The following is a 12205-nucleotide window of genomic DNA, read 5'->3' on the forward strand; positions in this document are numbered from 1 at the left end:
TGAGTGAAAACTGGCAGTTGTCGTGATTTAAAGTAATTTAAATGACTTCCCTGGTCTCACTAAAGATTCTGCTCCACAGTAATTGCTTCACAATTTACAATCCCAGATACACAGCACTGTGGTGTGTAAATGGAGCGTGTGGTACACAAGCCCAATATAAATCCACCCACACACACTCATTTCACACTTTCCTCTACAACTGTTCTGCTTGCTCCAATTCAGTAGAGTAATGAACAGATTTTAAGTGTTTGTCCTTTTGTATATTTTATTTAGTTTGTTTTTTTTCTCACAAAGATTTTTTTAATTCTTAATATATCTTCTTCTTTCCAGTCTGCCAATAATTTTACAATACGGACGAACTGTATCACAAAGAAAGTCAATTTTTCTGCCCTAAAATTGCAATGATGTTCGTGTGCCAGTGAGACTACAGCGAGGGTGAACTCTGCCCTCTGAGGTCCCTGTTCCCCTGCTGTGGCGATGCCATCGGCTCATCTGCAGAATTGGAGCAGCGAAGGGGGGGTAACCCGACCGCTCGCTGACCCGGCTTCATTTTCAGGATACTAAAATGCACTGAGCTGCTCAAGCAGAACATATGGAAGTGCAAAAGAGAGGGAATCACGGAACATTATCCGCCCAATTACACAATGAGAAGAGCAACCCGCTGGTAGTATCCATACTGCACGTAATGTTCAGTGCGCCTGTGGCTGAGCCACTGGCCCCTTCAGCCCCGATCACACCAGCTCAGCTTCCCCACCTGCAGGGGTCCCAGCCTGGGATGGTCTGTCTCGAGGAGAGACGGAGGCAAAACAGCTCATAAATATGTGATTCAGTAAAAAGTATGGAGAGGAAAAAGGAACATTCTGTGTCATATCCAAAGAAAAAAAAATCCTCTTCATGTCATATCACAGCAAACTGAGCAGATGCTCTACAGAAGATGTGGATTGTGAGGTATCAAGAGACAAGATGCTCCAAGTTTAAAAAAGAGGGAAAAGCATATTCAAAGTTCTAGTAAACACCGACATTTTACATGAAAACCTCTCATCTTTCGTAGTTGTCAAGAGAATAAAGAGTAATCTCTCTCTCACTCAACAGGGCTCAGGAGAGCAATGATTTGACTCACAATGATACAAACTCTATCCTATGTAATCTGAGCAGAGGACTGAACGCTGAAAAAGACTCGCACGCATTTGTGCAGAAATTGGAATAATTGTCCTCTCTGTGCACTTCTTGACAGATATGTTAGATACTCACTGTGGTAAATTACAGTCAAGTATGCATTTGCAGTTACATCATCTATTTTGACATTTTAAAATGTTTTTGGATAAATACAGAATAAATGGCACAGCAATACAGATAGGATCTAAAATTTCCAGTATATGGTTGTGTTCTAATGAAATGAAAGACATTTTGAACAGCTCCATGTGTGTTACATGAACACAAACTATTTAGAGTAACATATAGTGTAAAATTCTTTCTTTAACATTTTTAATTTCAGTAATGAAAATCTTTGATAAGCATTTATTTGATACCACTGAGGAAACCACATGTAATTATATATTATTATTTTGACTGTTGGGATGCAACTTTTTAAGGACAAATTCAGAGTCTCAGAACAGTCATGTTGACAAAAACATCCTAACTCCAGGTCTTTCTCTGGCGCTTTCAATACAGTTTGCTCTATTTATAATGGATATAAGTCATTTACATTTAAAATAAGCCCTTTATCCTAATAGTACAATATTATCCTGATGTATAATACTTTATTCTAAAATTATACACAATATGTAATATTTTTCCCCCTTTTTTAAAGCCGTACTCCCATATAAAACCCTCCTGAGTGCAGCAGGAACCAGTGATGAATACAGGACAAGACAGTGGTACCAATGCCAGAAACTTCCCCCTGTAACATTTGTGCATCCAACAAGCCCTATATTGTCTTAAATATGTCTGTATTTATGACTTTTATACTGTGCATACTGTGACCAACATACTCTACATACAGTACCTTATATTCCATTTTCATTCCAAGTGACACTGCAGAAGGATCTAAGATAAAGACAGAGATCTAAGACAAGTCAGAGCAAAAATACTACAGAGCATGAACATTAGTGGAGTGACATACTTTGAAATTGCATCAACAACACTGGATAATGACTGATGACAGCTAAAAAGAAGTGAAAATGAGTGCAGAGCAAAGGCAAACAGGTAGTTCTCTGGAAAATCACTTTGAGCACATTATCCCAGAAAGACTGTTAAAAAAATATGGAACAATAAACTCAGTAGCTTCCAAATATGTAAGCTTGGCCTTGCAACCTGGAACATCTTGTACACAAACTTAAGCATGGTCTGCCACCCTGACACGTTTTAACTTGTCTGTCCATGTTGTCAAAATCTTAGGGAACTGTACAGTATCTTAAATCTTCTAGAAACTGTCACTTAAGTATGTTTGAGTCCATCAAGTGCTGTCCGTCCCTGTCTCCTTCAACATTATCTCCTGTATTTGAATGTTTTCCTGTGTGCGTTGCATTTGTTCTAAAAAAGAAAACAAGCCTTTTTTTTCACTAAGTCTGTTGCGGTGACAGCAGCGTCTCTGTCAAATGAACATATAAAATGAAATTCAAGACGACTCTCCTCACATTCATTGGATTAGCTTCAGAAAACATCACTGACAAGTGCTGTCTTTCTAGTTTCCAGCTGTGTAAGACATTTCTCCATGTGCAAGTGATTTATTTTTCAAGGTGGATTTCAATTTTCTTTTGAGTGACCCAAAATATCTTTACAAAGCCATCCATGTATCGTGAAGTCAGTGAGGAATTCAAACTAAGTATAACTCCGACAGTTAATGATTCGCAGCACGACTGTGGGTGGCTTATGATAACATCATTTCATTGAAGCAGTTGAGATAAGTTACAGATGTTGTTGTCAAGTTTGTATGAAAGGTTAATTGCAAGAAAGTGAGTTTATGAAATGCAGTAGTCTGCCACGTCTCATACTAAGATGTGATGCATTATCCCAGCACTTAAATATGATGACTATGATTAGGTGCACAATAGAAACTTTGCAATGACTCATCAGTAAAAGACTAATACTGTGAGGTTTTTTTCATAACCTTATGCATTATAGAGACGTGAGGAGACACACGTGTCTCCACTGTAAAGACTACAAGGCATACAGTACATTAAAGCTTGCATGTCATGGTTGGTGTAGCAATCTTACCTTTAAAAAAAAGAAAGCAACCTGTGCCTAATCTTAGAGTCCATTTTAACATGAAGGCTGCAAAATGGCCTGAAACCCTGAATCGCATGTCAAAAAGACTGGAATAATCCTCAAATAATAGTAATTTGTGATACAAAACCATAATTGATGAGGTCTCTATAACATTTATGCACCTTGGAAATACTGTAATAATTCCCCGATGGAACAGTGAGACCCCAAAACCAAAGCTGCAAAATTTCATTAGACATATAAAATTGTCTTGAACCAAACTAAATTTTTTCCAAAACCAAAATTGAAAGAAATTTTTATGAACACAACATAAAATACAAAAAGTCATGATACACAGGCCACAAAGCTACATGGATGACTGACCTGAAAAAAAAGAGTGAAAGTTCAAAGCAAAAAAAAAAACTAGTGGCGTGACCGAAAAAAATTTCAAAATAAAGTTGGTTGTACTGCACTGTCACTTTTAGCATTGACTCGCAATATGTTTAATATGTCATATGTCTAATATGTTACTGTATTTATGTAATGCCTTTCTGGACTGTGATTTGACATCTCTTTTAAATCTTTATTCAGGCTATCAGCCTATAGCCTACTTCATTACAATATAACACTCTCAGTGTTAAATAAGACATTGTGGTTCTTTCACAGAGCAGAAGGCGAGCTGTGTCCTACCGATGTCTCAGCCTGTCTTTGATGAGCTCACGGAGTCGGGGTCATCTGGAAGCCATTTCTACTTGTGCTTTCTCCCTCGTCTCATTTTAATCTCTCAGCACAGGCCCCTTCCACACACAAACACACACACACACACACACACACACACACACACACACACACACACACACACACACACACACACACACACCTCCTCCTCACTGACTGCCCGCCCCCACCCCCGCTCCCCGGGGAAGCCGAAGTTCAGTGACCGAGCTCCGCGCACGCCACGCCGGCGTGGCACGCAAGCTCATCCCCGCTCCGCTCCCCTTGCACGCAAAAAACTCTACGGGATTAGAAACAAATATCCCTATACTGTACATAATAGATGGCTTCTGTCCTGGGTGCCACATTAAGTGAAGATCTATCACGCAGCCTGCACACAGTGAAGAGGGAAAGTGTCCAGTCCAGGAGCAGTGTGGGAAAAACCAAATAATCACCCTAATAACGTCTTTGATTAAGAACTTAATGAACCTTGCTGAGATTTCTTGTGATGCAACTTCATTTTCTCAGTCATTTTATTGCTAACTCTTAGTTTTATATAGTTTTGATTAGGGTAAGTGCTACTGTGTGCCACTTTACAAGAACATTTCATTCTGAAGTTAAATGTCTGGAAGTCGAATGTTTTTCCATTAATGTTTCGCTTTTGATTAGTTCTTAAGTACAAGTGTAAAAAATGTGTAGTGTGGGTGGTCACTGGGTTGAATCAAAGCTCTAACCTGGTTCAACTACAGAGCCACATGAAAGTGTGTGTAAAAGTATGTGTAAGAAAATATTGTGCTGAAGCAAAAACTTATACTTTTGGAAAGGGCCTGAATTCATGTTTTCATGCTTTTACCTTGGACCTTAAATCATTCCAAGAGAGCACCGCCTCCTCTCTCTTGTGGGCTGTTTGATATTGCCCACAGCAACACATCTTTGAGCACAGCAGGTCTAACACAACAACGCTATCAAAGATAACCAGATTCCTTAGCATCGTGTGATTTTTTTTTTCTTTTATCCCAAATCAAAATGAACACAGGACATTGGAGCTGCTGTGATACCACAATTCACCCTGTCTTACATAAGGCAGTCTGGATTCTTTTCATTGTGGAACAGCTTTTAAACAAGTGAAACCATGGAGGTTTTGACAAGTACACAAGCAAAGAATTGAATCTCAATAATTTAGTCTTGTTTTGTGTGCCGGGGGTTCAATGTGCTGTATGTGGTGAGATGTATGTAACACAATACAGGCACACTGGTCATGGTGTACAAATGCTTTGTGAATTTTCTTTCTTTCTTTTTTTTTTTTTTTGTCAGACTCTTTCTTTTTGCTTACAATATCAAACATAGATTTAGACCACTCAGTCTCAGTGTGGGTTTAGACCTTTTCCAAAAGTGTAATTTTTACCCATAGTGCAACATTTTCCCATACATATTACACTTGGATGGTTTTGATGCTGGATAAAAATAATCAGTTTTCAACCTCTATATTATCACTATATTAAGACATTTGTAAAACAGCAGTGCTTTTGAATAAAAAAATCAATGATAAATTTGTATTTATTCATTTTGACCACTTGGGGACAGCGCAACAAGCTGTAAACATACAATTTATAAAGTTGTTACGAAGAAGATGTTAGCAAACAGTTGCCTATTTACACACCCAGCAGACACAGAACATAATCAGCTTTTAGAGTCATCTCTCTTCCCACCTGATGAATCGAAGTCCACTATTTACTCTCCTATAGCTCTGTTTTGGTCTCTGTTAACTCTAGAGGGAAATATCTGGCTCTTTAGCAACTAAATACTCCACCAGCTAGTTGCTAACTTTATGTGCCTGCCTTTTGGTGCTCGGCAGGTCACTTACAGGGGGTTTATGAGAGCTTTTCTGCTGAAAACAGCTCCCCGCTGTGGTTATAGAACTTAGTTTAGTGAGAGCAGTGAAACTGAACCAAACCAGTAAAGTTACAAAACCAAAACAATGAGCTGAAAGACACTACACTGCTCTGTAGAGCTGAGGAGAAGTGCAGTGTTGGGAGAAAAACTCTCTGTGGGTTCATTAATATGAGCGACACCTTTTAGTTACACAGTCACTTCATCCCGTGTTAATATAAAAATATTGACCGGTGCAGCTTTAAGTGATATTGTTGCTTTCTTACTGTTTTTTTTTTTGTCTGGGTTTTACAGTTTCTAAAAAAAGGCCTCCACAAAATGAAGTTGTTTCCTTTTAAAAGATGACCTTGAAGATTTCAGAGCTGAACTCCTAATGCAGGGTTGAAATCGATCTGCTTTTGCGTATGAGAAACGACTGCTTACTTATACCGCTTCAGCCACAAGTCCATTTAATATCACCCCACTGGAGTGAATTGTCTTTGCTTGTCTTTTCTCAGGCTTCTTACAGACAAACAACAATCAGGTCAGACACTGACATTTTTTTCCAAGTGTCTCTCTTTCCTCGTATTGTGGTCTGGCAAGCGACAACGCTCTCATTTCAAACATCACCATCTCTAACTAGCAATGTCCGGTGGTTACCTCCTGGCTGCCCGAGATGGCGCTGGCCCAGAGGATGTTTTTGTTGGTTTGTTTACTGGTTTGTCTGGGTTGTTTTTGGCTGCAGCTTTTTCGGTCTTGGCACACCTTTGTTCTCTCAAGAAAAAAACAAAAGAGCCAAGAAACTAAAGCTTCATTCAAATTCCTTCATTCTCTCTGCTCTTCCCTTCCCAAAGTCCCACCAGCTCCCCAACTGCCTGTTGGACCCCTGGCTTTCCTCCCCCTGCTGCCCCCCCCCCCCCCTTCCTTCCTCCCTGTCGGTGCTGTGCGTGACAGTAGCTCACTGAGAAGTGGAAATGAGACTAGTAAACAATGATTAGCTCCAGAGCCGGAGCAGCCTGGTCTACCGTTGGTCCTGTCTCCACACAGCGAGCGCCCACCCGCTAGCACATGACATGCAGCGGTATATAGACCCCATCCCCTCCTCCGCCCCCCAGCCACAAACAATCACACACAACCCCCGCTCCGCCCCCACCCCACCCCGACTACTTCCCCCTCACCCAGAGTCAACGCAGGGTCAGGGCCAACCTTTCACAGCTAGGTTACAAGGGGTAATCACAGGCAAACACAGCAGCCACACGCAAAATGCACACACGACAACCCCCCCCCCACCCTTCAGAAAAAAAAGCCCTAAATCTAGCCCTCCCCATCCGCCACCCAGCAACCCCCTTCATCAGCCACAAACCTGGCTCTAATTAGTGTGATGGGGATGCAAGTTGCCACATGTGTATAAGGAGCAGACTCAAGCAAGGAGGAGGAGGTAGTGATGGTGGTGTCGGTGGAGGTGAAAGGGAGAGGGGGGAGGGATTCCCCCTATAGGAATAGAGGATAGCAGAAACAGTCATCCCAAGTGCAGGCAGTGTATTTGAAGACATTGCTATGTCTCTGGTTAACCGAGGAATCATTCTGGAGGCTGCTTGGTGCTCAGCCACACCGCATTTCTCAAGACAAAGAGCTCTCAGGCAAAACTCTCCATATCTGTAAAAGGCTCTTTAAGCACCCTTATTGTGAAAGAATGACACGTGACACTCAAATTGTAGTTTAACGTAAGCTGCCTCATTGTTGCCTTTCTGTTTGTTTTAAAAATTTTAACAGGCTGTGCCAATTAGACCTGTTATTTATCAGTTTATGAAATCAGAACTTTACTGTTTGTGAGTATATGGGTGGATTGTGACAGTATAACAATTTAATAAAACATTTGTGTTGCACCTGTTGTGGCAGTGAAATACTTGCTTTGCAGGCGCAGTCACTTAATCGAAGGTTTGCAAAACATCCACTGTTACAGAAGCAGCTAAACGTCATGATGAAACATACCGATAATTTTCTATTTGACTAATGAGACATGTGCGCTGCATGACTTTAACTCAACTATGTATATAATAATAAATTCTCCTGCCTAGTTATTATTATTTCTTGTTTTTATAATTGGTCGAAAATAGATCCCAAGCTTCTAATATTTACTCTGTCATAGAACATGATGTGCACATCTAATATTTGTTGTAAAACACATTTTTAAAAAGTCAGTTCAATATCCGTTTCAACATTTGCCATCCTCCTCCATCACTCCCCCTCCTCCTCCACCCCCCAGCCTCCTCTCCTGCTAATAATGCCTGCCTGTGCTTGTGTGGCAGGGCAGCTTCTGTCCCTCTGACTTAGTGCCTTACTTTGGAAATGTTTTAGTACCTTCAATTAGCGTCATTACCTCCGTGCAAAAATAAACTTCACAGTTGGTGGGAAAAACAAGAAACAAATTCTGTCCGCACGGAGAAGGGAAATGTTTTGCCTTGGGAAATCACATCACTTTGAACTGAAAGTTTCATAGAATCAACAAAAAGATTTCTTCTTGATGATGAATGCCAAGGATATCTATCTATCTATCTATCTATCTATCTATCGATCTATCTATCTATCTATCTGTCTATGTGTCTGTCTGTCTGTCTATCTATCTATCTATCTGTAGATTTAAGTACAAAACTCCTTACTCACATGATTGTGCAACTCTAACAAAAAAACAGCTCGTGATTTATTACCTGAGGCAAAAAAAAAGTTGAATATGAACAAGATTTGGCCTCAGATTTTATTTTGTTTGTTCACAGTTAAACATGCTTTTTATTTTTTCTTCTGTTGCTTGAAAGTTTAACCACTGGGAGGGGGGGCCCTGAACTTTGCTGTGGTATGATGATGATGTAACCTGGAGTCTCATGCGAAACTACAGTTTATGTGTTGGGGGAAAAAAACAAGATGTTGTAGCAAATTCAAGTATCAATATTTCATGGCTTGTCCACACTGAGTTACTGTGTTAGTTTGTTATGTGAGATTTCAGTCAAATTGTTTTGCCACATTCAGAAGGGAGGGTCAATAATAAGAAAGAAATAAAGGAAAGAAAGAAAGAAAGAAAGAAAGAAAGAAAGAAAGAAAGAAAGAAAAGTTAAATACATGACTGTAATATTCAAATATAGGGATCCTTGTGTTTTCAGGAAGTATGTGATATTTTAGAAAACACTATTGGCCTACATCCATGGTGTGATTTTATTTATTTTTTTATATCAGAAAGGTTTTTAGTTATGATATTTTTAGAATTATTTATCTTTAAATAACTACTTCTTTAAATTTTGCTGCAGGAAATTTGAAATAAATTGTAGTTTCTTTGTGTTCAAGATGTATGAATCAAATATAATATAATAGAAGGCTGCAGGGTCTTTTGAACTTTTCCTCAGTTTTATATTTGGCACTAATCGCATTTTTAGGACCAACAAACAAAACGAATCTCTGCTACAGTTTAACCTGGAGAACTGTTGGGATAAAGACTCACAGGGAAATGCTACAAAATGACAATTCGGTATATCATATATAAACATACATATATATATATATATATATATATATATGTGTGTGTATGCGTGTGACCACTGCACACAGATTACATCTACTTAAATTCAATGACTCCAACTTTCCTGACAGTTGATGCATGTAACCAGTAAACTGCTAAAAGCGTACAAACAAACTTTCAGGCAGATCATAATATAGAGTAATTCACGAAATAAAAATAACGAATAAAAGTTACGTTCATTGACTGAAAACTGAATTACGTTTAAGTATATTGAGAACATTTTAAATTTAAGTCGCCTATAAATTCAGTCTAGAGTTGGACAAACCGTATGCAAACACTTTTTCTACCCAAAGTGCGCCCGCTGAGTCTTCTGCAGCCACAAAATAAATCATGTTAGAGAGATGCACTTTAAAATGTGCAAACTCTCAGTCCTCCAATTAGTAAAACAAATTGGCTCGACACGTTTCCTACGGAATCGGTCACCAGTTGCTCTAAGTCTCTCTCTCTTTCTCTCTCTCTCTCTCTCTCGCTCTGCGGAGAGGCCGACGGTCGTTCACGCTGCACGCTCACGGTGTCCCCCGGTGTCCGCTCTCAAGTGCGCGCCTCCAACAGCGACCGACAGCAGAGAGATAATATAGTGGGGTCTGAAGGGCTACCACAATGGGAGGAGTATGAAAGTTATCCTGAGCCCTGCCCACCAACTGCAAAACATATAAGACGCTGGAGTGGAGCAAAAAGCAGGCACTTAAGCCTTAAATCTTGATGAAAACACTGACTAAAGACAAAAAAAACTTCACCTTAACTCCCTTCATTTATCTGTTATTTTAGGGTTTCATCATTATGACCTCACTGGCATTTGATTGACATATCTGAAATATTTTTCTCACCTGATATGGATATACAAGAGCTTTAGTAGTTTTTTTTTCTTCCAAACATACAACCACTGAGCAGACTATCAGAAGTGAAGTTTTTCTTTTTTTTTCTTTTTTGAGGAACAAGTGTGCAGAAAAATTGTCACAATGGCACTGGACACAGAGTTTGGTGTGAAGGGCAGCAGCATCATCAGGGAATGGAGTGGACAGGTCCAGCCTGCTCTGGTTGCCTCCTTTGTTTTCCTCTTCTGTCTGGAAGCATGTCTGTGGGTCAGGAACCTCAGGCTCAAGAGAAGACTGCCGGGACCCTTCGCCTGGCCCGTGGTGGGCAACGCCATGCAGCTGGGCCAGATGCCTCACATCACCTTCGCCAGGCTAGCCAAAAAATATGGCAATGTGTACCAGATACGACTAGGCTGCAGTGATATTGTGGTTCTCAATGGAGACAGGGCGATACGTGAGGCTCTGATACAGCACAGCACAGAGTTTGCAGGCAGACCAAACTTTGTCTCTTTCCAGATGATCTCTGGAGGCAGGAGTTTGACATTTACTAATTACGGCAAACAGTGGAAAGCACACAGGAAAATTGCCCAGTCAAGCCTCAGAGCCTTTTCCTCTGCAAACAGTCAGACCAAAAAAGCCTTTGAGCAACACATTACAGCTGAGGCCATGGAACTGGTGCAGGTATTTTTGCGGCACAGCACTGATGGACGCTATTTTGACCCTGCGCATGAATTTACAGTAGCTGCTGCTAATATCATGTGTGCTCTCTGCTTCGGTAAGCGATACGGGCATGATGACCTGGAGTTCAGGAACTTGTTAAAAAGACTGAACAAGTTTGGAGAGACAGTAGGGGCAGGTAGTCTGGTAGATGTCATGCCCTGGCTTCAATCCTTCCCCAACCCAGTCCGCAGTGTCTATGAAAACTTTAAAAACCTCAATGAGGAGTTTTTTGCCTTTGTGAAAGATAAAGTGGCACAGCACCGAGAGTCCTTTAGCCCTGATGTGACCCGGGACATGAGTGACGCCATCATCAATGTGATCGAGCATGGAAGAGACAGCGGGCTGACCAAAGACTTTGTCGAAGCAACAGTGACAGATCTAATCGGAGCAGGTCAAGACACAATATCAACTGTCATGCAGTGGATCGTCCTGCTCCTTGTCAAATACCCAGACATACAAGTCAAAATGCAGCAGCTCATAGACAAAGTGGTGTATTGATGGCGTCACTCATGTCCCGGGTCACATCAGGGCTAAAGGACTCTCGGTGCTGTGCCACTTTATCTTTCACAAAGGCAAAAAACTCCTCATTGAGGTTTTTAAAGTTTTCATAGACACTGCGGACTGGGTTGGGGAAGGATTGAAGCCAGGGCATGACATCTACCAGACTACCTGCCCCTACTGTCTTCCCAACTTGTTCAGTTTCTTTTTAACAAGTTCCTGAACTCCAGGTCATCATGCCCGTATCGCTTACCGAAGCAGAGAGCACACATGATATTAGCAGCAGCTACTGTAAATTCATGCGCAGGGTCAAAATAGCGTCCATCAGTGCTGTGCCGCAAAAATACCTGCACCAGTTCCATGGCCTCAGCTGTAATGTGTTGCTCAAAGGCTTTTTTGGTCTGACTGTTTGCAGAGGAAAAGGCTCTGAGGCTTGACTGGGCAATTTTCCTGTGTGCTTTCCACTGTTTGCCGTAATTAGTAAATGTCAAACTCCTGCCTCCAGAGATCATCTGGAAAGAGACAAAGTTTGGTCTGCCTGCAAACTCTGTGCTGTGCTGTATCAGAGCCTCACGTATCGCCCTGTCTCCATTGAGAACCACAATATCACTGCAGCCTAGTCGTATCTGGTACACATTGCCATATTTTTTTGGCTAGCCTGGCGAAGGTGATGTGAGGCATCTGGCCCAGCTGCATGGCGTTGCCCACCACGGGCCAGGCAAAGGGTCCGCGCAGTCTTCTCTTGAGCCTGAGGTTCCTGACCCACAGACATGCTTCCAGACAGAAAGAGGAAACAAAGGAGGCAACTGTGAAGGTA

The 12205-nt window shown here is 41.1% G+C and overlaps 1 protein-coding gene across 2 annotated transcripts in view; it reads left to right on the top strand.

Moving 5' to 3' along the window:
* The first annotated feature begins 10057 nt into the window (after positions 1-10057).
* The window catches only part of LOC111225396 (cytochrome P450 1B1-like), a 4003-nt gene continuing 1855 nt past the window's right edge, over positions 10058-12205 (top strand). The window contains exon 1 of one of the 2 annotated variants that reach the window (XM_022750230.1): positions 10058-11379. In XM_022750230.1, the coding sequence (XP_022605951.1) occupies positions 10315-11379 (1065 nt within the window). In that variant the 5' untranslated portion in view covers positions 10058-10314. The remainder of the gene's footprint in view (positions 11380-12205) is intronic. The other variant, XM_022750231.1, reaches the window with a different exon arrangement.

This window comes from Seriola dumerili, unplaced genomic scaffold, assembly GCF_002260705.1.
Source record: "Seriola dumerili isolate Sdu_G_001 unplaced genomic scaffold, Sdu_1.0 BDQW01000149.1, whole genome shotgun sequence".
Taxonomy (NCBI): Eukaryota; Metazoa; Chordata; class Actinopteri; order Carangiformes; family Carangidae; genus Seriola; species Seriola dumerili.